The sequence below is a fragment of the Lonchura striata genome, chromosome 6 (genome assembly GCF_046129695.1).
Source record: "Lonchura striata isolate bLonStr1 chromosome 6, bLonStr1.mat, whole genome shotgun sequence".
NCBI lineage: Eukaryota > Metazoa > Chordata > Aves > Passeriformes > Estrildidae > Lonchura > Lonchura striata.
In genome coordinates, this window is record NC_134608.1 from 23546774 (window position 1) to 23574122 (window position 27349).

The 27349-nt window shown below is 48.6% G+C and overlaps 1 protein-coding gene across 1 annotated transcript; it reads right to left on the minus strand.

The window, feature by feature from the left end:
- Positions 1 to 5894: 5894 nt before the first annotated feature.
- VSX2 (visual system homeobox 2) lies at positions 5895 to 27127 on the minus strand. Its single transcript, XM_021542907.2, has 6 exons — positions 27056 to 27127; positions 26689 to 27004; positions 25460 to 25544; positions 22481 to 22604; positions 7185 to 7365; positions 5895 to 6226 (listed from the first exon to the last, which is right to left on the minus strand). The coding sequence occupies exons 1-6, from the start codon at positions 27125 to 27127 to the stop codon at positions 5895 to 5897; spliced, it is 1110 nt and encodes a 369-aa protein (XP_021398582.1).
- Between the last annotated feature and the right edge of the window lie 222 nt (positions 27128 to 27349).

Genomic DNA, 27349 nt, shown 5'->3' on the forward strand with positions numbered 1-27349 from the left:
GGCATGTGCAGGATGTGATGGCTGTGCTGAGATCCCCACTAACATGCTGTATGGTGTGGACACAGCATTGCTACCAGTGCCTCTTCCCACTGCAGTGCCATAGGCCTGGGAGATGTTTTGGGGCAGGAAAGAAAGCATCTTACCTTCTCCCTTGATCTCATGTGGTAGCCAGTGACAGCAGTCTCTGCCATTGCCACATGGTGATTCTGGAAGAGAACAGGGCAGAGGTTTGAATCAGTACTTTTGGCAGGCTGGCTGCCACCTGCAGCTGCTCTGACCTGACTTGGCTGCTGCAGCCCACAATAATGCAGGGAGAGAAGGAAAGACCTCAGATGGCCTCTGCCCTTTTTTCTTCCTGCCTCAGTAGGTCTGTAAGCACTCGTCTTTTCCTGCTGCCCCTGACTGCTTTAGTTTGGATGGTTTTACCTCCCACACACATCTCTTACCACAACATTCTCCACCTCTGCTGTGCCCAGCTGGTGTCCACTGGTGCTGACGATTTCATCCAGCCATCCTGTTGCTGGTAGTAGCCCTCACTGGTATGATATGCACCATCCCCAGTGAAGAAAAATCCTGCAGTAGCCAGAACCATGCCATAGTCACTTGTTGGAGGGAATATGTGAGCTGCTCAGCAGCCATACTCTTACATTTCCCTTCCTCCTCTCTGTTGGCTTCAGGGCCGGGTACTTCAGGTACTCTGCTTCTTCCTCAACTGCTCAGGGTAAATGTGCCTGCCTTCCTTGTTAGTCTTCTGCCTGTGTTGGTATCTGATCTATCATCAGGCTCCTGCCCTCATTCTGCAGTGTACTGACTAATGCTGTGCCTGTCTCATCACTTTGCTCCAGTGCAGGTGCCTGTGGTCTTGCTGCTTCTCTTTGTGTTACATCAAGACACACACACGCTCTTGGGCTTGTTTGGTGCCTCTGGGTGAGTCCACAGAGGCTGACAGGGTTTGCAAGAGATACAGCAAGGGGTCTGTGCTCAAGGGGACTGAGGGCAGAAGGACAAATCCACTGCCTTAAAACAATGTGTGATCCAGTTGGGAAGGCTGGGAAGGGGCAGTCATGTGATATTAGATCTGGGGAGATAAAAGGCCTCAGGACTGTGGAGGGTCTCTGGAAGAATAGAGGAGCAATACCAGCTCTCCTGAATCCTGCCCCATACAGAAAGCCAGCAAGTGGATCCAACCATACCCAACCAAATGTGTGCAAGTGTCTTGCCACATGTTTTCCTTACCTGGATAAGTCAGGTAAGTTTCCAGAAATCTCTTGTGATAATTGTAAATTGTTCGTGCCATACTGGGCCAGGCTTTTGAGATGCAAAGAGGTCCTGAGACATCAATTTTTCCAGAAGGACATTTCCCTGTAAAATTATTATCTTTTAGTAACCATGGCTGAAGTAACCTTTTAGTAACCTTGGATGTTTAGCTACTGCCTGTCTAACAACCCTGTGATGGAAATGTCAGGAAGGGCAGAGAGGAGGATCCTTTGTGGCTCACTTTAGCAGGACAGGCTTAGTCCCTCCCAGCATATGTCTGCAAGAAAATGCCTCCCATGGTGGGATGCAAAACCTCTCCAGGGAGACTAGCTGTCCCTGCCTAGCCCTGTCCTTCCTGGAAAGATGTGCCAGGGAGCCCAAACACAGCCTCTCTTGTCAGGACAGTGCAAGCAACTCAACTTCTGCACTAGCTGGAAGACTAGCTTCCCTGTTGGGCTGGGAGCAATCAATGAGGCCATGGTGGAGCAGCTGGGGATGGTTTGCCATGAAGCATTGCAGCCCATCTCCTCACACTGAGACTTCCCACCACCCACCATAGCAGAGTTCTGCTGTCTCTCTGCCTCCAAACAGGGTTTTTTTCTGCCTTTTCTTCAGGCCTTATATAGGTAGTTTTTAAAGGTAGAGTTTGCAGGATTCCTTAATGTCATTGACCAAATTCCCTTCTCTTCCTAGGTGGCACAAGAGAAGAGCAGAGAAAGGCTCTCCCTGCAAGTAGGGTAGTTTTCAGCCAGGGATACCTAAGGAATCAATGGTAGAGATGACAGGGTTGGTAGATCTCCTCTTTGCTCTTCAAGGTGCAACACCACTCACAATCTGTGGAGCTGGTATGTTTGGTGGACAGGCTGGACACCAGTGTGGGAGACAGGCACTCATCCCGGACCATACACGTGTTTTGTGTCACAGCCACCCTGAGCTCGGTGGGAACCTGCAAGAGCTCTGTCCCCCTGGGGACCTTTGGACCTACAGCCTCTCCACAGTCAGGCCCAAGCAGCCCAGTTATTCCACGAGTCTTATTTCCTATGCACCTCAGCATTTTTCCAGTCCCTGGAAGACGTTCGTTTTTCCACCAGACCATTCCCAGATTCTGTTAGCAGGGCAGGTGACCGGTTGAACAAAGTCTGGCTTTCCGCTGGGGAGGAGCCCAGCGGCCGCAGGGGCGGCTCCCTGTGTGTCCCGGCAGAGCAATCAGCTGGCTAGTTTTGAAGATTGACACCCAGTTAAACCACTTAAAAAGGGCCGCACACGCCTCCGTGGCAAAGCCGGTTTATAAACGAATAAAGCCCGTGAAGAGCTCTCTTGGCTTTCGGCCTTTGTGCAGCTGGCTGGCTGGGCTGGGGTGCGCCGGGCTCTGCTGCGGCACCGGCCCCTTCCCGGGGAGCCCGCCAGCACCGTGCCGGCGGGAGCCATGCCGGTGCTGGGTGCAGCCACGAGCCCGGGAGCAGCGCCGGGAGCAGCGCCGGGAGCAGCCCCGCAGCCGGCTCCGGGGCAGGCCCGAGGCCGGGAGCCGCCGGGGCACGGCCACCTGGCCGGGACCGCGGGGCCCAAATCGGCACCGCCAGGACAGCGGCGCGCAGCCGTGGCTGCCTCGGCATGGCTCGCAATGGAATGTGCTTGTTTAGCTGCTTTTAGCCAGCCGTGCTGTGGGCAGAAGGACAAAAAGGGCAGCGGCAGCTTTCCCTGGGTTTGGTGCTCCACATGAAGAAAAGTACTGAGTAGAGCCGGCAGCCAGCACGGCTCGCACGGTGTCGGCGGAGACCGCATGGGCAGTAGTGAGAGGCGCGGTGAGCGATCTCTGATGTAGAGCCTGGATGAGATCAACATTTCAGCGCTGCAGAACTCTAGAAAAACTGTTTCAACTGATGAAGCTTGAGAACAAACGAGCCGGCAAACACCAGTTCTCTCCCGAATCAAGAAAAGGAAAGGGTGAAGACACGTAGAGAAAACAACATGGGACACTGAGATCAGTGAAGGAGTCGAATTCTAGACAGGAGGGGATTGAGGAGATGCCTTAGTTTGGGTCTGAAATTATTTTGTAAGGCTATGGTGAAGATATATTTGATATATCAGACTTTGTTTATTCCCTGTAATTGGTGGAATGCATTGGGGGGAATGTAGCGTTCTAACCACAGCCATGAGCAGGAGCATCCATGTTAAAATAAGCAGATGTTGCAGCAGCTGTGATCCAGTGAAATTCTTGAGATGAGAGGAGAAACTTTGCCCAGGAATAGAAAGAAGAAAACTTCTGTTCCCAGAGATGAATGAAAAAAAATTTTTGCTTTTATACTACAGCAGCTCATCCTTAAAATAATAGCCCATAAGTTGACATGGCCCATGAATACAGTTGTGGGGAGGCTGCAAGAGATGGACTTCATGATTGCAAATTTGGCAGCTGCTACATGGAAATTAAAAACCATGAGAGAACTGTTTCTTGTGGAGAAGTCTCCATGGCATGGCAAGAGAGACTCCTTCCCTAAGAGAACTGAAGAAAGACTGTTTTAGAAGTGGCAAACTGACTGAAAGTCCCAGGTTTTGTCTCTTTATGTTTTCAGTGGGAAAGAAAAGAGGGTGTGGGGGGAGGAGAAGTGTTCTGAAGATTTATTCTGATTTCCTTTTTACATTTTTCTTTTAATTCTGTTAATAAAGCTTTCTTTGTACCCTTTAAAGTTTTGGGCTTGTTTTGCCCTCCTCCTAATCCATCACAGCAGGAAATGAGTAAATATTCTAGTGGATGCATTGGTGTTTGTCCAGCACAAAGCCCACTGCACCTGGTAACCCAGAATAGGCTTCCATTGCTCTTGGAGCTCACCTTGCTGGAAATCCCATGGCTGCCCTTCCCTCTCAACCAGCTCCTCTGCAGATTTAGTGTCTGGCTGCTGCCTCAGCTCCTCAGGCCAGCAGAGCCTGCAGCCTGTTCCTGGCAGAGGCTGAGCTTGCCTGGAGGTCTGTCTGAACACCAAGGTGCATGTGATATGGGATGACCCAAAGCATCAGAGCTGCTCTGGATGCTGAAGTGACTTGTTCTTTCACCAGTTGTATGCTGTAACTTCTGCTCCAAGTACAAGCACACCCCTTTCAGTTTTGTATTTCACTGCAGTGAGACCCAAGTCCCATCTTTTCCATGCCTCACTGGGGAAGAAAGTGCAGACCTCTGGGCTGCTTTGGATCTCTTACCTCTCTCTGGCTACAGCATGACATCCAACTCCCTCTCAGCTTTGGCTGAATTTGCCCTCCTTGAACATTGGTGAGTGGACTCATACACAGTATTCCTGTTTAGTTTTATTCTTCTTCATATCTTTACAGAGAATGGCACATAAATCACAGATGTTGGATGACTAGAAGTTGTTACAGGTCCATATCTCAAACACCTCAATACTGAATTATTTTCTCACTGTATATACATTATTTACACTCCATGGGCTATCATCTAACACGTCAAACGATCGGGGGACAAAGACAAACAGGAGTTGGATGACTAGGCTTAACCTTTGATGGAAGAAAAACAGTAGCTCTGGGGAAAGGGTGCTCACAGCTGAAAGCAGGACAGAAAAGGTCACCTGGAAGCCACTGTCCTACAGCTTTTGGAGGGGGAATAGTGCTTTACTGCGATGGAAAGGTGATGGTGCCATGGAGTGAGTTTGGCTGTGTGGGTCGGCACGTGCTCCTATGGGATGTATGTACACATTATAGGGTGTATCAGGGTGGATGTGCATGGCTGTCATTCCCTTTAACACTCAGAGGGTGCACTGGACAAATTTAATTCAATAAATACATTAGGTGGATGGTGTTGTCTCACCTGGAATAATGTATTCAATAAATAAATTCACCATTCATCCCCTCTGCAGGGCTGTAGGGTTTTGGTGTTTAGGGCAGAGTCAGACCCAGCCCTGCAGGAGCCAGTGAAATGGGCTGAGGTCAGCTCAGGGTGCCAGGTAGGACCAGGGTGTCGTGCCTGTAGGCTAAACCTGCCTCTCCCTGCCAAAGAGAGGCAAAACATAACTGCTCTTAAGCTGCAGTCCCTTCCCAACAGACCTTAGTGCTGAGCAGGGAGAGATGGGTGGAAGGTGCAAACCGCCCTAGATGGATGGTCATCATGTCATGCAAGCACTGCCATGGGCTTGTCCTGCTGCAGCCTGGGCCACAGGCAGAAGTGATGGCCAGCAGAAGGTGGCGTGTCTGCCTGGGGCATGGTGGGACAGGGCCCAAGGGGAACGGGCCTGGGCAGCACTGGGCAGAGATGTGCACCAAGAAGAGGCATGGCACCAGGGAATAGGCTTGCTTCAGGATGGCAAATGGGGTTTGGGGCTGCAGCAGAAGGAGAAAGCTCCAGAGCCTGTCGTGAGGCTGAAGGACCAGAGCCTTAGTGTCATTGGTGGCAGTGATGATGTGACACTTCCCGGTCTCCCAAAAGGAAGGGGTGGGAGGGTGAGGAAGCGAGGGGCAGGGGTATGCTCAAGGGGAGCAGGCAGTGGGCACCCCTGCCAGGCAGCCCCAAACACAGAGACCAGGGCCCCTCTCCCTGGCAGGGGTGGCCAGGGACACCTGGCAATCCAAGGGGGAACATGGCCCCCAGAGGACACAGTGTCTGTTGGGGCTGGCTTCTGTCACCTCTGTTCCCCCTAAATCAACTTCTCCTCCTTCTGCGATGAGTTCAACTTCTCCGTCTGTCTCTCATCCTCTGCCACTGCCGCCTCCTCCCCTGTCTCCGGCTTCCTGCCTGGAGCTGGGGTGTCCCCGGCAATGGTCCCCAGGACTTTGGTGCTGTGCTCCTGAGCTTTGGCCCTGAGGGCAGCAATGCTGTTTTCTCTCAGTTCCTCCTGGGAAATGGTGGTTTTGGGATCAGGACCCCTTTCTTCTTTGTCACCTTTGTCAAGCTTGGGCAGGGCCTGGCGCTCCACCTCTGTCTTCCTCCCCGCCTCAGCCGCTGCCTCCAGAGACTTTTTGTGCATCCCTAAAAAGAATTGTTGGTATTCGGGTTTAGAAAAGCGCCTGGGCATGGGAAAGCCATCTTGAACTGAAAACAGCAAAGATAAAGAGAGGCCAGAATTAAGGAAAAGCAGAAACCCTTGCTTCACACAGCAGTTATGGCGAGCCACTCGCTCTGGTCCCCGCACAAGGGCAGCCCAGCATCAGTGGATTGTGGCTGGTCCCAAAGGTCTATAATTATTCTCCCCTTCATTTCACTCTGTGAACCTGAAGCTAACTTGTTCCTGCATGGAGATGAGGGTCTCAGACAGCAGCATAGTTGCCTGAGCTTCACCAAGGCTGGGGAGGGAGATCCCTCATTATGAGGGATATTTCTATTTTTTTATCAAACCACAACCACCCTTCTGCCTCTCTCCATTTCACACAGACAGGACAGCCCATTGTCAAGATGCTAGATACTAGTTTGGGGCAGAACCAGCCTGGAAGATCAGAAAGAGGGAAGCAAAAAGCATGAGTGTGACAGGGTAGCTGTTACCTCCATGTCTGCACAGAAAATCAAGTGAAACTTGGGCAAAGACAGAGCATTTGGGAGTCCTAGCACCCCATCCAGCATCACAGGGCTGGATGAGTGAGACTGGGATGACCTCCTGCCTTGGGTAAAGATTGGAGCCCCTGTTCCAGAGCTGGGCATGAAATATGCTTGAGCCATGGGAAGGGAAGGTTAGCACCAGCCTGAGCATGTGGGCAAATTTGTGTCCCAGCCAGATTCTGCAGGTCATGATCCAAGGTCCAGCAGGAATTTGGGATGACTGGTCAAAGCCTATCGACAAGGGTCATTGGCAGATGGAGGCATCAAGGGTGGCAGGATAGGGGGACCTTCCCCTGCTACCCTTCACCTATTTTCAACATGACTCTGATTTCTACCTTGCATCCCCCTGTCTCTACCCTTTTGCCATCCCCTAGGAAGCTGGCTGCTCTCTTACCTAGGAGCCAAGGGGCACAGGACTCCATGATGCCATCCTTGGCAGACTTGAGGATGGATTCAGGCAGCGGGATGGAGTGACGCACCATGGCACCGTAGAGCCCGTACTCAGCCATCACACTGCTCCTGCCCCAGCACTTCTCCCTCTTCCGCCATTTGGCCCGGCGGTTCTGGAACCAAACCTGGAGCAAGCAACAAGGAGGGACATGGTTTTTGTGCGTGGAGAAGGCATGCCAGACCCCTTCCCACGTGGGAACATGCATGTACTCCTGCAGCATGATGAAAGCCGATGGGGGAATGCTTATCCCAAAGGCAATACAACCTCTTCCTCCATGCAACTGACATTGGGTATGTCTCCCTCCCTCCCTTGAAGGAGTGGAGAGGGCCAAGTGTGAAAGCAGGTCCCATCCCTCTCCACAGGCTGTAATTAATTTGCCATTGCAACGTCTTTTTTCTAGTGGCTTTTGGCTCTCGTGCCTGGGATTTCCTTTTATTATTTGCTGTGTGTCTAAGCAGCAGTACGCGGCTGCAGGCAGTAGTGCCTGCAGGGAGGGCTGGGATGAGGGCGGATGCTCGAAAGAAAGGGGAAGCTGCTCTGTGCACTTTGCCCTGAATTCCCAGTTTGAAAAACCCCTCATCTTCTCAGAAAATTGGCAGAATAATCTCTGAGCTGTGACCTGGGGGGCAGTGAGCAGAGAGGCAGGCAGCAATGGCAGGGAGGGAGTGATACTCGCAGAAATCTATTAGTGCTCTCTCTCCGATTTCCATTCCTCTTGTCTCCCTCACCCTCCTCCCTCCCCGGCTCCCCTCCCTTCTCCCCCCGAGCAGAGGCATCAGCTTTAGATGAAAAATTGCTTGAGGTCTATTCAGAAGGAGGCAAAGGAAGAGTCAGCCCCAGGGGCAGCCCAGGCCTGATTGAAAAATAAGTTAATTTCAGTTTGAATCGATGGGCCTCAGGCACTGAAATATCACGGGAAATTAAAGCAGCTGGTCCCCAGGGAACCACGCCATTGACCTGCGCTAATTAATGCCATGGAGTTACCAGGCCCCTCTCTGAGAGGCAGTCCCTCCCTCCCCATGGACACCCCAAACACCTCCTCATTTAACTAATTAGACTCACAGAAAATTGGGTGTTAATTTGTTTAGGATTTTTTTTTCTTTTCTATTTTTTTCCCTTCCTTTCCCGGAAAGTGCACTGCAGAATGGAAATGAATGTCGGGGTCTCGCTGGCAGATGGATGCTCGGGGTCACTCCGCAATCTTCTCCGACTTGATTGCTTGATTAGGTCGTTAGCACATTAAAAAAAAAAATTGCTTGCCGTCTGGCGCTGGCCTGATGAGTGGGATGAGGCGGGAATCGCCTGGGTAATTTATCTTTTTATACTGCAAAGAATTTGATTTCAATCTGCAGATATATGGAGGTGCCTTTGACACCTGTTTAACATTACAGAGCTGACAGCTTAACCCTCTCTTGTCCCACCGCTCGTAGCTGTGGGGGAGCTCAAGCTGCAGTGGGGAGCGCTGGGGTCTGTGCCAGTCCCCCAGCTCTGCCACGGGGACCGTAAGACTGGTGCCACAAATTGATGTCCTGGTCTCAGGTGGCAAGGTAATATCTCTTCTAGCTGTGCAGAGGAGAACTGCCCAGCACTGAAACCTTATGGTAGGGACAGAGCTGTGTCTTACTATCAGTGATGACAGCACCATTGGCCATTCCCAGGAGCCCAGCCAGCCTGCTCCCCGAGGCAGCTCTGTGGAATGGGTGGGGTGGTGGTCCCACTGGCTGTGATCCCAGCTTCTCCCAGCAGAAGACACTCTGTGCATGTCAGAGAGGATTTTACCAGGCAGAGGTAGGAGGCTGCTTCACCTCCCCTGCATGATAAACAGTGTGATTTACACTTCCATACTGCGGATCTGTGACCCCTGGACCTCGGAGGGTTGCAAATCCTCCAGGGCCTAAGCAAAGACCCTCAGGAATGCAGAGCTGCCTCTCTTCACCCTCTCCTCCATGCCTGTGTGAAACATGGGTTTGCTTGGCTGTTCAGTCAGGAGGATGCTGGCAAAGGTCTCACTCCAGGTCATGCAGTCCTCCCATTCCCAGAGCACAGGGTGCAGAGCTGCAGACACCTCTTTACTGATGCTTTTACCACTTGCCCTTTCTCTTCCCTCCTACCCTGATGCCACGATCATATTCCTGCCTGCCTCATGCTCCTCTTCCTTTTCCCTGGCTGGGTCTCAGCCTGCCCCAGCACTGCCCACTGCCACTGAACCTGCTGCCCTGGAGCATCCCCTTTTCCATGGCAGTGTTACACAAATACTGGAGGCTACAGAGGCTTTGCCAGCTGGCAGCCCATTTTTGACTGGAGCTAATAGAAAATCTTCTATCAAAAAATGCTGATTCAATCACACAGGAAAAACTGTGTCCAGCCAGTGGAAGTGTAATCAAAATTATCTATAGCTTTCTTCTGAATGCTATATTTTAATCTCAGCTGCCTAAGACATGCAAAATCTATGCTTTAAAGCCAAATGAGAAAATGAAAATGGCATCAACATCTCACTAAGATTATTCTGAAGTTTCCAAAACCAATTTTTGTCATTTGATGGGAATGTCCTCTTGGTTTTGCTTAGGAAAAATGAAAGTTTGAAATCCCAGAATGTTTAGCAGAACAGAAGTTGGGAAGACTGACCATCTAGCTTTAATACTAGGAACCATATCTTCATCTGAGGCATGAAATGAAGTGAAACTAATGGTGCTCAATGCTGTGTATTGCTGGGATCAGATCCCAGTCAAGCATCTCTGTCACAAGCTCATTCTGAGGAACACTGAATGATGAGCTCCAGCATGGCACTGGCAGCCCTCATGCCATTTCAAATCATCAGGTTTACCCCCTGTGTCCTGTTTTTGTGATTTTGTCCTCATTCAGATGGTTCCATCTGTGGGGCTTTCATTTATGAGATCTCAGTGATTTCTTCAAATGTATTGATGTGTTACCAAAGTTTTCATATGCCTTGATTCTGAGCTGAATCACACGATGATTTTAGTAACTCAGAGGTATTTTCAGCTGTGTTGGTACATCAGTCACAACATCCAAATATGCAGTTATTTATTATTGGCACCTCACTTTTCCAGGAGTGGGTTTCCCCCTTACACTTTACTCACCTTACACATCTCTTGTGGTTTTGGTATTCTTTGGCTGCTTATTGTCCTTGCTTGGAGACATGTACTCTACACCTTCCTGTGACTCTGTAAGATTTGATCTGCTTCAAACAATGTCTAGGTTTGCCCACATTTCCTCTTGCCCCTTCCCACCCTGTGGATTGGCTCAGCTTTGTGAAATGCGTTACTGACATTGCTCTGTACCCTGCACCTTCCTTCTCACTTATTTTCATCTGGTTCTCTGTTGCCCAGGGTATGGTGAAAAGCCATACCCTGCTTCTGCTTCCACATCTCATGGGCAGTGGTGAAACCTTCTGATTAATTTTAGACTGAAGCATGTCTTGTGTTTGTGCAAAGCTGTCATGATGTGATGAACAGAGATGTCTTTTGGACCAATGTATTACACCCCAGAAAGTTCCACACCTCTGTTTTCATACAAATACCCTTTGTGAAATCTGGTAAGCTTATTCCAGGAAGCCTATTCTCCAAAAATGGTAAACAGAGATAAGTGGACAGGTTTGTCTTGCAGTATTGCAAAAAGTGGGAATGTTTCTAACTTTGATCATCACCTAATACCTCCAGTGCCCACTACCCAAAGCAATAAAAGTTCAAGCACTCTGTACTTGACTGTCAGTTTTGGAGTGGGAGTCAAGACTGGCAAGGATAATCTCAACAATTTCCTCCTCTGAATCACAAATGACAACTGATACTTCTTCAGATTATTGATGATGCAGAAGAGCAAATTGTAGGAGGAGAAATCTCTCATTTTGCAAGGGGACATAAGACTTGACACATCCTTGTTATCCACATTCATCATATTCGTTTGTTTACCAAATCAGTGCCTGAAACATTGTCTGCTGAAGAGAAAAATTTCCCTGAGGTTAGCCATAATTCAGAAACCTGAATTAGTGAAGGGATATTTTAAAACATCTGTGGTATTCCTGTGTATTGTTTCTGGTTTTTTTCAACCTAAAATTTTCCACTGGTAAGACTCATTTTCTTGGCAGCTACTTTCCAAGCTAGGGTAAAAAGACAGGAGAATTTACGTAGGAAATATTTTCTTATTACTATTTAAAAATATACATTTCCCTGTCCAAGCATTCCTCATCTATTAAAGGAAAATTCCAGGCTTGATCACTTTGAAATTTTGCTTCACCAAGTCTCTCATCCTGCTTTGACAGAGCATTCCAAGAGGGGCATTTCCAGGAGCGTGGTTTACGGAGCGCAAGTCGGTCCCAGCCCGGAGCAGCAGGAGCTGAGTGCCCGCTAGATGGCCACAGGCAGATGCACGCCGGCACCTGCGGACACACGGACACGGACACACTGACACCCCAGCGCAGGCATTCGCCGGGCTGCAGGGAGCGGCTGCGCACAGCTGTTGGCAAAACAGCGCCTAAAGCAAGGAGCAAAATCCCAAAACCGCCAGAGTCACGCTGAGACCGCCGCCCCAGCACACGGACAGGCAGGTGCGTGTTCTTTGTCTGTCGCTGCCCCACTTGAAGCACGCTGGGGGGCCAAGCCAACATCTCCAGCTGCCCTCCATGTCCGGGGCCCTGTTGCTATCTCAGTAACCAGTTTCTCCTGACAAATACACTTCTCCCTTTCTACCTCCTCCCTCTCCAACCCAAGGCTTAACAATGATAGTGGTCAAAATTAAAACTCCTCTGATAAAACAGTGATGTACTCATCCTTATATCAGACAGGACCCATAGCCCTGGCTGGGGTCAGTCTGAAGAGAACGGCCTCATATCTTGCTTGGAATATGTCCCCACCCATACCCAGGAGTACTGGGGCTGTATAACCGACTGCCATGTGAGCATGAGGTCTGACTGTGCCCTGGGGCTTCCCCAGATCCCTCCGTTTTAGCAATCACGGCAGAAAAGCTTCCTGACTGCTGGTGGAGACTGCATCACTTGGAAACAGTTTACTGCTGTCTTTTCAAATGTAACGTGAAAGTTATTGGTACTGTTTATGGTGACATCACTTTCTATGGCTGGTGTAAAGTGGTTATGAAGTTAAATGAGAGCAGTAAAGGTTGCACATGGGCTGCATGGCTGATCAAAGGACTCATCATCCCTCTTCTTGCTAAACACTGGGAAAGAGCTTGCTGAACTCACTTTAGAAAGGGCTGTTCCTGTACACAACATAGCAAGAGCCTTTCTGATAAAAGCTGGAGTTATATCCAAGCCACTTGACTAACAGGTCCAACCAGAGATACAAGATGAGCTGTGAGACAGCGCTCATCCCTCTTGAGTGAAGACATGATGGTGCATCATGCCTGGGTCTCCTCTGAGCTAAAAGAGTAACAGGGCACTCATTGAATACCAGCTTAATGGGAACCCAGCAAAAATGTACATGATACTACCATGCCACCAGTCCTGCAGGCTAGTCCTGTCTCTGAATCCTGCTCTTAAAAGCACTACATGGGCCATAAATAATTGTTTGTTCCAATTTATCTGACTTATGCAACCAAAGCTATAAAATCCCACTTCACCAGTCTTAAAGATCACCAGTCTTAAACATGTCTTAAACTGTGTTCCCTTGGTAAATCTGGGGTTTTCACCTGGCTTCTTGTGGCAAGATATTTTTTCACTTCCTGTAATATTTCAAAAGCAAAGAGCATTTGCTGCTGGGATCCCATCTTCCCCAGAGAAAAACAAGTGTGTGCAAATGATGTGCAGGGTCAGTATAGGGAGATCAGTGGTTCAGCACACACTCAGTCTGTGCATCACATCTGCACAGCAAATGCATCTGAGACTGACTTCATCACAGCCACACTGTGATTCCAACTGACCAGTAGCTTAGCTGGCACTGCAGAATAGGCTCCCATATGCTGGGACCTGGCAGATCAACACCCAAATTCCTCTTTTCCTGACATGCTGAGTGAAAAACAAGAAAAACATCAGGGTCATAGATGCATGATAGTCACAAGAAAGCTGACAAGTGTGCAGTCATCATCCTAATCCACAGAAACCCAGAGAGACATCTATCATTGTCACAAACAGTGATAGTGCACATCCATCCTTTAGGAGATCACAGTAACTGACTCCATTAACCAAGATGCTATCCTGCTTGAATTATTTCATTTTGCCTTCTTTTCCCCCACTAACACTGCTCTGCAGGTCCTCTAGCACAGAGGAAACCTTAGCATAGATCTTCATAAACATCCGTAAGTAATGCACTCTGTAATCATGCAGGGACACACCACATTATCACTTTCACGCTAGAGAACGTGAGTCAGGACAGTCAGAGGAGAAATGTCATATCCCCTTCCTGATGCCTTTCAATGGGCCCTGAAATCACACCATGTGATGCCAGCATGCTTCTGAGGCTGTGGAGCACTACCTGTGCTCTGGGACTGCCCCTGCATGCCAGCATCAGCTCCCTGGTGCCCTGCCCTTCATCAGTAGACAGTGAGCAAAGGGCAGAGGTGCTCTTTGACCTTCTCCAGAAAAACACAAAGGCACCAGAGGCTGTGCACCAGCAAGAGATGGTGCCTCTATACTACTGGTGCCCACTGCTCCCTCAGATAAAGCTCAAGCCTTACATGCATGGGGACAGTCTGCAAAGTCCCCAAGGAGCACAGCACATGCTTACCAATGCACTGCACCCTTGAAGCATTGAAGCATTAGCTGGACGATATCTACACAAACATGACATTTTATAAAATGCTGTAAGATGTAATCAGTTTCCATGCACCAGCTTGGCCTTCATCACTCTACCTAACCACATGTCTGCTCCTGGCTCTACTTGTTCCTCAGCTCTGTGTACCCTTAACTGTGCTTGGTTAATTCACAACTCCAGGAGTTTTCACATGACATCTTCCAGCTGCAGAAAACTGATTCTCCAGGCACTGGCTGCTGCTGCTGTCCTGCTGACGCCTGCAACTGACACCACCAGCTTGGGCACAGCAGAGCTGATGGTGTGACCCCCAGAACTGGTGACACACAGGCTGGCTGGGAATGCTGCTCGCACCAGGACAGCACATCTGAACTCACCAGCACAGCCCCAGGCATCTCCCTTCACTGTCACTTAGACACTGAGCCTTGACTCAGTCATGGTCATCATATAAACTGAAGAAGTTGATCCACTCAAATAACAAATGGGAGTGATAGTCATGGGGCACTCTGAGTTAGAATACTGTGAAGGGACCCAGAGATATCAGAAAGATGTGATAGATATAAAGCAAGTTGTCTTGGAATGGACATCACTGGCACATCTGGCTATGAGCAGTGTCTGGCACAGCTGTTTATCACGTATGCTCACATGGATGGGATGGCTAGATCCTTCTAAGAATTTTTTTCTCAATGACACTCACACTTCAGCCCTCCCTCTGGATGAGCCAAGCGGTGTCTTTAGAAAGGAAAGGGTGACATGGTGCTGCCGTGTGGGTCCCAAAGCTGCAGGTGAGCCAGAGCTTCCCAGAGGCATGGGTGGGCAGCCTGTCTGTGCTGGCCTGCCTGAACCACACAGGTATGAGCAAGCCCAGCCTGGCAAGTGCTGCAGCTTATCCACATTGCAGCAGGTCAGCTACAACAGCCAGGCACGAGTCAGTCACTAGGTTACTTCTAGACCAGGGAAAGGACATAACCCCAGTGTTTATGAATGTGCAACATGCATGGCATGTGCATTTATATAACTCACAGAAAGGCGCCCAGCTAAAAGCAATGCTTGGCTTGCATTCCCAATTTTGAAGAGAAAGCTGCAGCTGAAAGCTCTAATAACTATGTGGCAGCCATAGTTTTAGCTCCGGCTTTGCTCAGACATTTGGGAGCCTACCAGATACCTGCTGAGAGAGAAAGTAGGGAGCAAATGTGCTTCTCACAGCAGGCAGGTCCTAAGCTGCATACCTCTCACTGCTGCTCCCAGGACAGTAATGCTCAGGGTAGACAGAAGAGCACCTAATGCTTTTTCACAGCCTCCAATAAAGTGCCCTCTGGAAGGCATATTTATTGTAATATACTGTAGAAACTGTTTCAGAGCTCAGTTCCTCTTTTCTGCTCCACAGAAGGACCTGCTGGCCTCATGCATGTGGAGATTGAGGTTCTTGTTATGTCTGCTGAGGACTGGACTGCTCTACAGTGCCTGGGCAAAACCTGGCTCACAGAACTCCCACAGAGTGTGAAAAGGAGAGCATGTTTGTGCTTCCAGAGAAGAATCAGAAGAAAATGTTGAGATCTATCAGGGTAAAAGAAAATACTACAGAGAGAAATAGATCCATTAAGAAATAAAGGGGAGAGTAAATTAACTCAGTGTCTAAAGTGCCTGTGTTATTGAACTGTTAGAAAAATCTCTATTCAAAGTCAGGAAAGGAGGAAAACTTTGTAATAAAGAGTCATTAAAGGAAAACATGAATGCAAACATCAGCTGTTCCCTCTGCCAGGCATCATAAGGCTGGAGAAGAATTAACTCCTGAAATTGCTAGGATGACCAATTGTTTTTAAAAATCAGATGTGAAAAACTGCAGTGGCATCAGAACAGAGAAAAGAAAGTTCATCATTAAGTGAAGAAGTGAATACAAGTGTTCCCAGCACAGGGATTTGGGATAGTATTTCCAGAAGAGTGAAAGTGATCAAGGAACTGCAAGCCTAAGCTAACTCAGAGAAGTGTTAGCCTTAAACTACTGTTAAAAAAATGAGGGGGTGAATGCAGGGAAGAGTTGTCCCAGCCTGGCATCATGCCTCTAGAGCCATTCCTGGTTCTCTTGGGCATGATGGGGAAAGCCTTTACAAGGCACTCCACAGAAATGTGCTTCAGCATATTTTGTTGCCCACCTGTCTTTCCTCTCACGGGGAACTCATGTGACCCAAAGCTTGAAGGTGTCAGATCCTTGCTGATAGTGTCTCCAAACAACGGAGAGAACAAGCAGAGTCACTGTAAAGGGCCCTGTTTCCCTCCCAGTTCTTTGGAGAAGCACATTAAATTCCCAGTCCCTTGTCCTGGGACAGCCATAAACATCTTGCAAGAACAGAGCGGAAGGCAAGAAGAGGCAAGTTTGGTTTTATTTGTTTTTCTGTCTCATTTAGAAAATGGATCAGTGGCTAAAGCAACTCAGGGATTGAACATAGAGGGATAAAGAAGTACCTGGGTAAAGAAAATATTTATAACACTATACCTTCACCTCTCCACCAAAAAGGCCTTTCAAAAACTGCACCTAACAGCCCCAGCTGTAGCAGGGTAAAATCCCACAAGAGAAGCAGGCAATCTGCATGGTCTAGCAACAAGCAGGAGAGCCCCCACTTCATTAAGCTGAAGTGTCATTCCCAGCCCTCCATTTTCCTGCTTTTCTCCTACCACATTTCCTTCTGTGTCCAAAAGTGTGTAGTGTAAGACTTTTCAGACAAGAATCCCTTTGGAAAGGTTTGCCTGGGCCCCTGCTCTTGCCCATCACCCAGCCCCTCTGTTTGCAGCTCTGGTAATTAACTTGTAAACGAAGTTCTAGCACATGGACTGAAAACAGGCCATAGATAAAGGGTAATGAAAACAATCCATTAGAGAAAGGGCCAAATTAAACAACTCTTAATTGAAAAATGGAAATGAATATGAATTTAGATCAACTAAACAAGCATGTTATTGAAGAGGCAGAAAAGTGGATGAACTCCTAACATACCAATTAAAGACATGGAGGCAGAGATGCACCATATGCCATGAGAAAATCTCATAATAATATTCTCAGTAAGCCACTAAGTTTGATTTGTTTTATTACTCTCACTTGTATACTTTCTACATTTCTAGAAGCATAGGGGAAGTTTACAAAATTTATCTGGTATCACAGAGTCATGGCTTGCCCCAGTGCTCACGAATTATTGCCAAAGGTAGCCAGCACTAGCTGCTTAACTCTATTTCATGATTAACTGTTTGCAGGGCTCTTAAAACATGTATATTTTGAAATGTTTGGCTCACACAACAGCAACACTTTTGGTTTGTCCTTAAACTTGGTAATCTACCTCCAACAACTCTAACCACTGTGGCCATTTTGTTCCATCTATATGGGCCCCGTGACTGTGCTGTATAGAGATACCAGTCAGAACCCACTGGCAGTGTGCCTCATGCTGGCCTTTCTCTGTTCTATGTGTGAGAGTCACACAAAATTTTAGCAAAAGTAGACAGATCCTCACTTCTTAGAGTGATAGTGATAAGCTTAGAAAATCCACAACCACCACTTTCTGCAGCACTGAGTAATTTTGGTGGCCATTCCAGGCACACATTAAGGAAAGGTCACCCACTGCATGGAGCAATCCCAGCAATCCATACTTACACCATGGGATTCAGACTACACCTCAGCACTCTGCAACAAGCAGGAAAATCTGGCAGTGGAGGGAAAAGCCAGGGCTGCTAAAGCTTCATAAAACTACTTTTTCCTTCATGCTTTCAATCATGTTTCTTGAGGGGACTCCGTGGGTTCACTCCTCACACTCACACTCAGTGCAGTACATGTTCCTCAGGCCTTGTCAAATTATGTTCATCTCTAAACAGAGAACCTTTTTGCAAAACTGAAGGAAGGTAAGCCTCTGTCCTTGCAAAATACTCTTGGTACTTGCTTCCCTCTAAATGATTACTCCTCCTGATTCCTCCAGCCCTGTTCAACTCCTAAAGGGTTTCACAGGGATACTGAAATGTGTTAATCTGATAGCTAAACCAATACTTTTTCAATTAGAGATTTAATTGACCTTGTTTTGTTTTTAGCCAAAATTGGCCTCTTAACTGCCTGACAAAGCTTGCTGGATGCACAGACAATCCCCACTCCACACATAGCACCAGCCTCTTCCTGGGATTCCTTTTGCTTATGTGAGCAATTTTATTTGTCCCAAAAATTGTCATCCAATAATTACCATGCAATCCTTTAACAACAAGAGCTGACAATTTTTAGCAGTTTTATTACCTTTTTTAATTGATTACTTCCCTTAAAAGGTTACTCTAATGTCCCTACAATAGCAGTCAGGATCTTATTTTTTTAAATACTGATTAATCAATTTGTTTGATCAGTAGGAGGCATACTTTAAGGACAAACATACACAATCATTTCAATAATCCCGAACTCAAACTGTTACTGAACTTTTATATTGTAACTACTCAGTTTAAAGTTTGGAAGTGTTATATATTAATAAATTCAATAGCGATAACTTATCTAAAATCTACACATTACACTTAAGAGATTTATTATGAGAAACAGCAATTTAAGTCAGATGTCACAGTATTTATCAGCCTCAGGATATTTTTCATGCTTCATAATGTTTATTAAGGATATACTTCCCCACAGGATTCTACTTACCTCTCCTGGATATTAAAGAACAGTCTGGGTTTATTCCAATACTGACACTTCAACTCCTATGAATATTCTTTCAAATACATTGATTAATGTGGTATTTTTCAAGTATCCTGCAAAATGGCCACAGTGGCATCTGATCTGACTTGTGCATAGTATCTCACTATGAAAAAAATATTTTCCCATGCTGCCCAACAGGAGGATGCTCATTTTCCTTCCAGGAGCAGCCAGCTCAGTGTAGGAGTAAGATACGCACAGTGTGTGTCTGCCTTGGAAAAAAAATATACTTTCATATCCTCTTTAAATGGAGGGTTTGAATATTTTTTTCCCATGTTCTCTTAGACCAGTAACTTTCTTGGCCTCTGATGGCTATTTGTGGTGTTCTGCTCAAGGTTTATCTCTAAACAGTTCCTATATATCATTCTTCCAATTGCCCTCTTTGAATTTGACTTTCACATCAAATTTCATAGGTGATTTACTTTCTCTTTGACTAATACCTCCTGAGAAATAATTCCATGAATGAAAATAAGGGGTAGATATCAGTCTTTGGTGAGGATCCAGTGGGAAACCACATGAAATGCTGTAGAAGTCCACAATATGTGATGCTGACAACAATATCAGAAAACGCTTTCAATTAATGACCTACAAGAGGGAGAGAGCATTGCTAAAAGATGAGAGGAATCAAAAGCTATAATGAAAATGCAAAACTATAGAGCTCCCTCAGGCAGCTGAAAACTCATGCAAGGAAAAAAATGCGATGATGTGAAATTTTAAATATTATGAAGATGGGAGTAAAAATTCATTGTAAGCTGTTTCTGCCAAGGAGGATTAAATGATGCTAAGAGATTCAAAGCAAGATCTACTGCATTCAGGCAGTTAGGCTGCAGAACTTCTTGCCATGGGATATTTAGATATTTATATGTATTTAAAATACCAGGAGACTGACAAAGTACTCAGTATCATTAGATAGCTGCTCCGTGTAGCATCCACCTCTTGCCACTGTCAGAGCTGGTAGAGCTGTTATTATACTTACTAGCCAAAGTTAACAATATTACATATGAAACCCAGAACACTGAAGGGAAAATCCTGAGCATAAAATAAAATCTTTCTAAAAGAAGTTTGAAGCAACTGAATTAGATAAATAGAAATAAATAAGGAAGCAAGCAGACCAGTCCAAGACTACTTCTGCAAAGGACCACAAGTCCATCTGAACTGGTGTGAGCACACCCAGCATGCAGCTGTAGGCATGTGGTCCCTTATCTCCAGGAAGGCTGACAGACAGGATGGGCTTCTAGTAAGAACAACCACATGATTAAGAGATGAGCATGTGATTTATGAAGGATGATTTAAGGAAAGATCTTTACAACTTACTTAAGCGATGATGAAAATGAAAAGTGACAGCCACGAGAAGAAATATATTTCTTTAAAGAGCGTGAACTTTATAACCGGGGGAAAGAATTAGGCTCCTAACAAAAAGGCCCAAAATTGAAAAGGAATATGAGGTAAAATATCAAGAAGTATGATCAAAGTTGGGAATCACCTTGCCATGGCTTGTCACACACAAAAAATATGGACAAGGAGGTTTCATAGCATGTGTGGTAAGGGACAATTGATTGCTGATCTATTGGAAAGAACAGTGGTGCTCAGGACTCCTATGTGAGTCTGATGCTCACCCTGGCAAGGTGCCCAACAGATCCTACAGAAATTCTGTTGTTCTCATTATTTCCTCTTTCATGATCAGCAAAACTGTTATTCACAAACACTTTTTTCTGGAATACACATGCCAGTATTTACACCTGATGTTCAGAACAGCCATACATTGGAGTGTTTCTGCTGTCCAAGTCTAACCTGATCTCAAGAGCAGAGGGGTCACAGTAAGGAGCCCTCCTAGGTTTAAAAGCTGCAATACAGGAAGAGTAGGCAATTGTTCATTAGCCAGCTGTAGAATGGCAGGGCAGACCAGTCAGTGACAGCTAAGATACTTTACCTGCTATTTCATTTCCAAATCAGTTAAAACACTCATCACTAGAAGGGTGTTCCAGGTGCTGAAGCCTTATAAGCTGTGTCAGCTCTACACTGTCTGCCACAACATGTCACTCCACAGAGAGTGAATGCTCTCAGCTCTGGGCAGAGGAATGGGGCCTCTGGAATTCAACATACACTGTGCCACTAGATGAACCTATTCCTTTAAAAGGTCTTTTATGGGAAATCAAAGGATCTTCTTTCCAGCTGAGCACCAAATTGGGCTGTGAACAATAATAAACTTGCAACAGTCTCTCCTCTCTTGACCTGATGTCCTACAGGATCACAAGCGGAGAAGTGACCATCCATCCACTTCAGTCTTCTGAAGGCAAAGTGTCAGTGCTTGTTTCTCAGAGCAAAATCCTAATGCATCAGGTAGGATTTGAGATGGTGTGTCATTATTTCTGAAGACTGGTGGAAATCCTGTTAGCACAACAGGTTATCTACAAGCTGTTAGATCAGCAGGAGTCCTACCAGGTCAATGGGATAAGAAGCACGAGTTGCTTTTATAAAAATGTCATTTTTGATTGAGAATAAGAATAAGGGTGGTGAGGGGAGCTCAGGACAGAGGAGAAAAAAGGCTACACTTTTGTTTTGGAGGACCTGTCCCTGCACTGAGTCATACCTCAGCAGCTTCCAGCATCAGTGTTATCATGCTAAGTGCCCTATGAGCTACATTCCAAACCCACAAGGGAGCAGCCTCCTGGGCCATCAAGCTTGGTGGGTGCTGGGCATGCATGAGGGATGAACGCAAGGAGGAACCAGGGAAACCAGGACCCTCCCAAGACTGCGTGGCACATAGGACAACGTCTCTTGTAGAAACTACAATGGCCCAGTCACAGAGGCCAGTCACTGCCACTGTGTGGAGAACCAGGACAGGTTTAACTTCCAGCCAGACTAGAACTCCACCTGCTCAAGGCTTGGCCATTACAATCCTGTGCCTTGTGTAGAAACCTGATGGGGTAAAGTGGGGCAAAAGAAGCTGCTGGAGCCCACCCTTTTGAACATCATGTTAACTCTGTCCAGTGTGCCTCCTGCACTGTAATCAGCAGTTGTTAAGTCTTCTCCAGCTTTCTGGCTATAATTCATACCAAAGGCTGGTCTTGGCCCAGCCTAGCCCAGCCCTGCAACTCAGGCTGCTCCTTCCTGCTGGAGGATTCACCAAACAGCAGTGATATTCCACGCCCTGTTGTTCTACCTCCTTACAGTAGCATGACAGGACTGACATGCAGCTAAAACCTTAATGTTAAAAGCTGTTAACTTAATAAAATTTAACATATTAAAAAAAAAAAAACCAAACAAAACCCAAAAAATTATCCCCAGAAACTTTCAGGGAAACATCACTTGAGGAGGCAAATGCAGTCAAAGTGCAGATGTGGTGCAAACATCTCACTGGGACTCACCCATCATTCCCACACTGCATCCTACCCACAGCTCAACTAGCTGCCCACACCATCCCTGTGCATCCTTCTGTGGCCAAAGGAGCAGAGATGAGCTCTTTCCCATCAGCAATGCCTACCCAGACGTGGTCTCTGGGAGGCTGTCTTCTTGCTTTTACCAAGACCTTGAAACACTGTCATCTTATTTTGCATGCCCGTTGTCCTTCTATGATTTAAGATCCCCTCTGTTACACACACCCCAAATCGCTGGTACAACACACCGTGCACAGCACATGTCGACATACAAACACCAAATACAAATCTGCCAAGAATATCTGATCTGTCTGCCACCAAAAGCAGGAGAGTGGACAGCCTGGAGAAATCCATTCAGAAAAATGTCAGCCTCTACCTTTTCTTCATGGAGGGATGAACATGGCTGAGAGCAGCACAATAAGGGGGTCCAAGAGGTATGATTACCTGTATCCTGTCTTCTGGCAACTCTGTTTTCATGGCCAACATCTCTCTAGCATATACGTCAGGATAGTGAGCCTCATTGAAGGCCTTTTCCAGCTCCTCCAGTTGATAGGATGTGAAGATTGTCCTGAGGGAAGTAAAACTCTTTGATCAAAACACAAGCAGAAGCAAAGATGATGAAGAGTTAGAAAAATGGACACTGAAAACAGTGAAACCTTGGTAACCAGCTAATATATAGCTTTTCCCCACCTCCTGTGTGTCTGTGCACAAAAGGTCAAGTGCCAGGGTGAAAGGAGAACCAGAAAATGCCAGAAGACAGCATTTTCAACAGTTACAAATCACTTTCCCTTTCAGGGACTTGCCTCTGGAAACAGTGCCTCCCCAGCAGCAAGCACCCACAGTGATGGCAGCTGAGCTTAGACTCTGCCGCCTCTTGTGAGGATCATCACACTGAGATGAAGCAGCATCTCCTCAGCACCCAGTCTGGAGAGGTGCTGAGCCCTTTCCCAGCTGCTGGCCCTTAGCCTCGTCAATCTCCATGAGCAAATAATGCTTCACCTTGAGTCTCAGTCTTTGGACAAATTCTCCAAATGTTTTCTCCACCCTAACCCAGTACTTTTCACCAGTTCTTCCCCATGAGAGTCAGGACCAGCTCCCTTCCTCTGCCTTTACCCTGGTTGCTTCCACTCCAATATCTCGTTAGCTGCTCCCTGCCAGTTTGCATTACCCCATTATCCTTTAGAAATCCTCCTGGGCTGAACTGGGCTGGCAGCAGCCCATCCTGCCTTTGCACAGTCACTTCTCAGTTTGGGACAACGGAATTGAAAAATCAGCAGCTGGAAAGCCGAGACAGATGAAAGCCCTTCCACAGCAGATGGATGAGAAGTCTCAGACTACTTCCACTCCCTGAGGGTTAAAACTCCCACCCTTCAACTCCTCCAGTACAGAAAGCACAATTTTTGATAACAGTTAAAAATACTGCAATGGAAAAAAAAATTTAAAAACCCAAAACCTAAACAAGAAACAAACAAAAAACCCAACCAAACAAACAAAAAAAAAAAAACAAACCAAAACTAAACAAAAACAATCAAACAAAAAAGCCAAATCAAACAAAAAAACTCAACGAAAGAAACAAACCAAAATAAAACAATCTTCAACCCAACACGAATTGGAGCCCTTGTGCAAAGTAAATGTGTTAATTTACCATCAATCTAAAAACCAGAAGGAAAGAGGAAATTAAGTCTTTTTCTAAAATACAACCAAATTTCAGAAAAGCCTTTCAATTCCAGAGAGCATAAAGGGAAAATATCAGAAATACCCTCCGCTATAAAAAATGAAAAGGATTCCACCAGATCGGTAATAATACTAACAAAAGCAGGATGCAAATGTAAGGGACCTGCCTGCAATCAGACCCTTCTTTAAATTCACTCTTAAATCCATTCTCTTTTCAAACAGTTTTTCTTCAACTCTGACAAATCTGTGAACTCTAGGGACAGCAGAAACACACCGAATCATGTATTTTCTCTCTCTACGACCACAGGAAAATTATTCCAATTTTCATCCAGTCTAGATTTCAAGCATTCCCCTCCATCTTCCTCCCATAAGAGCGCGGAAGCATGTCCAGGCTCACCGGCGGGAGGGTTTTGCTGACATTCAGCTGAAGTTTTCCTTTTTTAGCTCATGCCCGGGTAGTCCCCGTCCCTTTTGCAATTCACAATCCACTGCCCCTTTGGTGTTTCTATCCTGCAGCTATTTGCAGGCTATTGGTCAGTCATCTTCCAGCCCTTCCTTGGTACAATTAGAGGTCTTAACTGTTTACAGCAGAATATCCAACTACACACAAATGTTGCAGGTCTGTTTCTGTCTAGAACTGAAAACAAAAGAAATCTGAATTTCGTTTCCTATCTCTCATCCAGATCGAGACCTGTATAGCAGTCCCAGCTGCGTTATCACCCAGCCCCGTCTGGGGTGCAAAGAAAACGAACTCGTACTTACTCCAGAGCACCCAACCTGGGAACATTTGCCTGGGGGTGTGGGGGGCCCGGCTTTGGAAAGCAGCCTCCACACCGAGCTTCCTGTTGCACACATAGTAGGATGTCTCCTGGGATAGTCGGTCTCCTTCCACCCCTCATCCTGCTAAGCTTTCACTGGAGCGTCTTTTAATCCACCTTTCCTGCATCGTGGCAGGATTGATTTAATTATTCCTAAATCACCCTCAGTGGATGGTGTTTGGCCTTCCTTTGTCTTGGCGCTCTAGCCTCAGCAATGCCAGAACCCAGCACGGGATTTTTCGTTTCTGTTTATAAAGCGCAAACAAACCAACTCCATTTTAACTGTGGGAGAAGTCAGGCAAAGTCTATTACCCTGACCGTGCGAATAGGAAACCAAATCCCAAAGTGGATCGTCGTTTCCTTAAACAGTTTCCCAGCCTTCTTCATCTCCTTTGCAGGCTGTCTTTGATTCCCAATTATTTAATCTATTGGCAAAAATATTTATTTTTACGTAATAAAATATTTAAATTATTGGCAGGAATTCTGTCTTCCTGAAAGCCAGTATTAAGATTGCTGTACGTGGAGCTGAAAACGGCTTTTATTATTTTTGACAAGTTGATGATTTTCCCTTCCAAACCCTGATGCTCCGCATTCCACCGCAGCTCATGGGCTGCACAGGGTTGCGACTCGGGATACCTGGATCCGCAGCCAGAAAAAATTAAATAAAATTACACCTGTGGTCAAATCCCCCACTCCCTATAGGCACATCCCCATATTCGATCTATTTTGGATGGGGAGAAAGAAAGAATAAAGGGAAGGACCCACTGGAGAAGCCGCAGGGGCGCCGGGGCTCTCCGGCGGCGATACCGGGAAGAATATTTTGCTCCAAGCCGGAGCGGGCCGCTCCCGCCGGGGCGACAGGGCTCGCCGGTGGCCGGCTCCCTGGGGACTGAGGCGAAAGGAGCAGGCGGGGTGCCCGCCGCTGTCTTACCTGTGCCGCCTCTTCTTTCGTTTCTTGCTCTGATTTAGGGAGGATTTGGACATTTTTCGGTCGCTGGAGGAGACATCCTCGGAATCTGCGGAAAGACAGGCAGCGGCTATGGGCTGGGGTTCGCTCCTCACCAGAGTCCTCCGGGTAGGGCCGGGCCCACCGGCTCCGCTCCCTCCGCCGGCTCTGGCCGAAGATTTCGTTGCGATCGCGCCGCGGACGGGGCCCGACGCCGGCTGCTCCCTCCAGCGCGGCGCCAGCGCCGCTCCCGATCCGCTGCGGGCAGCTCGGGGCGATACGCCCCAGCCGGGGAAGGCTCCGGGCCGGGACCGGGCTCTAGCTCTCGCCTCTCCCCACCAGAGTCGTTTGCTGAGGCTGCTGCTGCCTCGCTGCTAAAACGCAGAGGCCGGCGAGCTCAACCAAACCGTAGGAAAACGGGAAAGCTGCAGCCCCCGCTCCGCGGCCGGGCAACCGCGTCCGTCTGCCCCAGCCCGGGGATCCCGGACTGCGCCCCAGAAACACCGGACCGGGGAGGGAGAAATTGAGGTTTATGGAGCTACCATCAAAAACAAGGCCCCCGGCAGGGATGCCACGGCCCAGGGGTGTTAAGGGCAGGACGCCGCCGCCTTTGCCCCGAAGGAACAGCTGGGGGACGGACGGATCGGGGTCCCGTATTTCGATGCGCGCTCCAGTCCCACTCCTGCCTGCGGCGCCGCGCCGCCTGCCCGGGCCCGGCCCCGTGCTCGGCGGGCCGTGCTGCGGGCAGGGGCGGCGGGCATGGCCCGGGACGGGCCCCGCTGGCGGAGGGAGGCCGGGAATTGCCCCGGAGCCAGGGTCCGGCGCTGCTGCCTGCCGTCCTGGGGGGACCCGAAGCGGCCGCGGAACGGGGCCTGTGGGCAGAGTTGTGGGAGGCTGCTGCCGTCTAGGAAAAGGATGCTGAAAGACCCCTAATTATCCGGCAACACGGGGTCGCGGGGACCGCTCCGACGGGGCTCTGCGGATCCCTAGGCCGGGCGCTCGGGGCCACGCCATCAAACGGCGGCCGCAGCCCCCGACGGGGAAAAATATGATCCTGCCCGCCCTTCTCCTCATTTTCAAGATCGAAACGAAATCTCCCTTCCACCACCGAGCAAGTGACCTCCCGCCGGGACACCGGGTGCGGGTGGCTGCTGGGTGCGGACGACGGTGCTGGTGGGGCGCAGCGGGTCCCCGGGGGCCGGGGACGTGCCTACCTGAGCTGGCCGTCTGGCTGCTGTCCAGCTGCCCGGGGGCCCGGGCCAGGGGCTGCAGGTGGACGCTCTGGGGGTCGGAGAGAACCTCTAGGAAGGTGGGCTGGGTGTAAAAGCCGGGGATGCCGCTGGCCCCCAGCAGCCCCATGCCCACGCCGCCCACCCCGGCGGGACTGAGTACGGAGCGGGCCGCCAGCAGGTGCCCGGCGGGCAGAGAGTCCAGGGCGGCCCGAGGGTGCGACGGCGGCTCCTTGTTCAAGCCCAGGATCTCCTGGATGCCGAAGCCGGTGCAGCGGGGAGGGGTGGGCCCAGAGTTGGACTTGACCCCAGCGGCGGGGGGCGGCGGAGGCAGTGGCGGGGCGGCGGGGGCGGCGGCCGCGCCGTCGGACTTGGGCTTGCCGGGCAGGCTGGGGGCCAGCGCCGCGCCCGCTTTGCCCGTCATGCTGCGGCCAGCGGTCCCTGGTGCCCGCTCCGGGAATGCCTGGGAGCCCCCGGCTCAGGCCCCTTTTATCCGCCCAGCCGGGAGCCCGAGCGGGGTCAGAGCCGCGCAGCCAATCACAGGGGCCAGCCGCGATTAGGGATGCCAAAAAGCCGGCACCGGCGGCGGCGGGGCCGCTCCTCGGCGGGCTGGGGCCGGTGCCCGCCAGCGGACTGGGGCTGCCGC

Coding starts and splice junctions, on each gene's coding strand:
- VSX2 (XM_021542907.2), bottom strand. CDS start 27,127: ATGACGGGCAAAGCGGGCGCGGCGCTGGCCCCCAGCCTGCCCGGCAAG. Junction 7,366..22,480: donor TGCCAGAAGACAGGATACAG/GTAATCATACCT, acceptor TGCTTGCTCCAG/GTTTGGTTCCAGAACCGCCG. Junction 6,227..7,184: donor CTGTGCCCCTTGGCTCCTAG/GTAAGAGAGCAG, acceptor AATTCTTTTTAG/GGATGCACAAAAAGTCTCTG.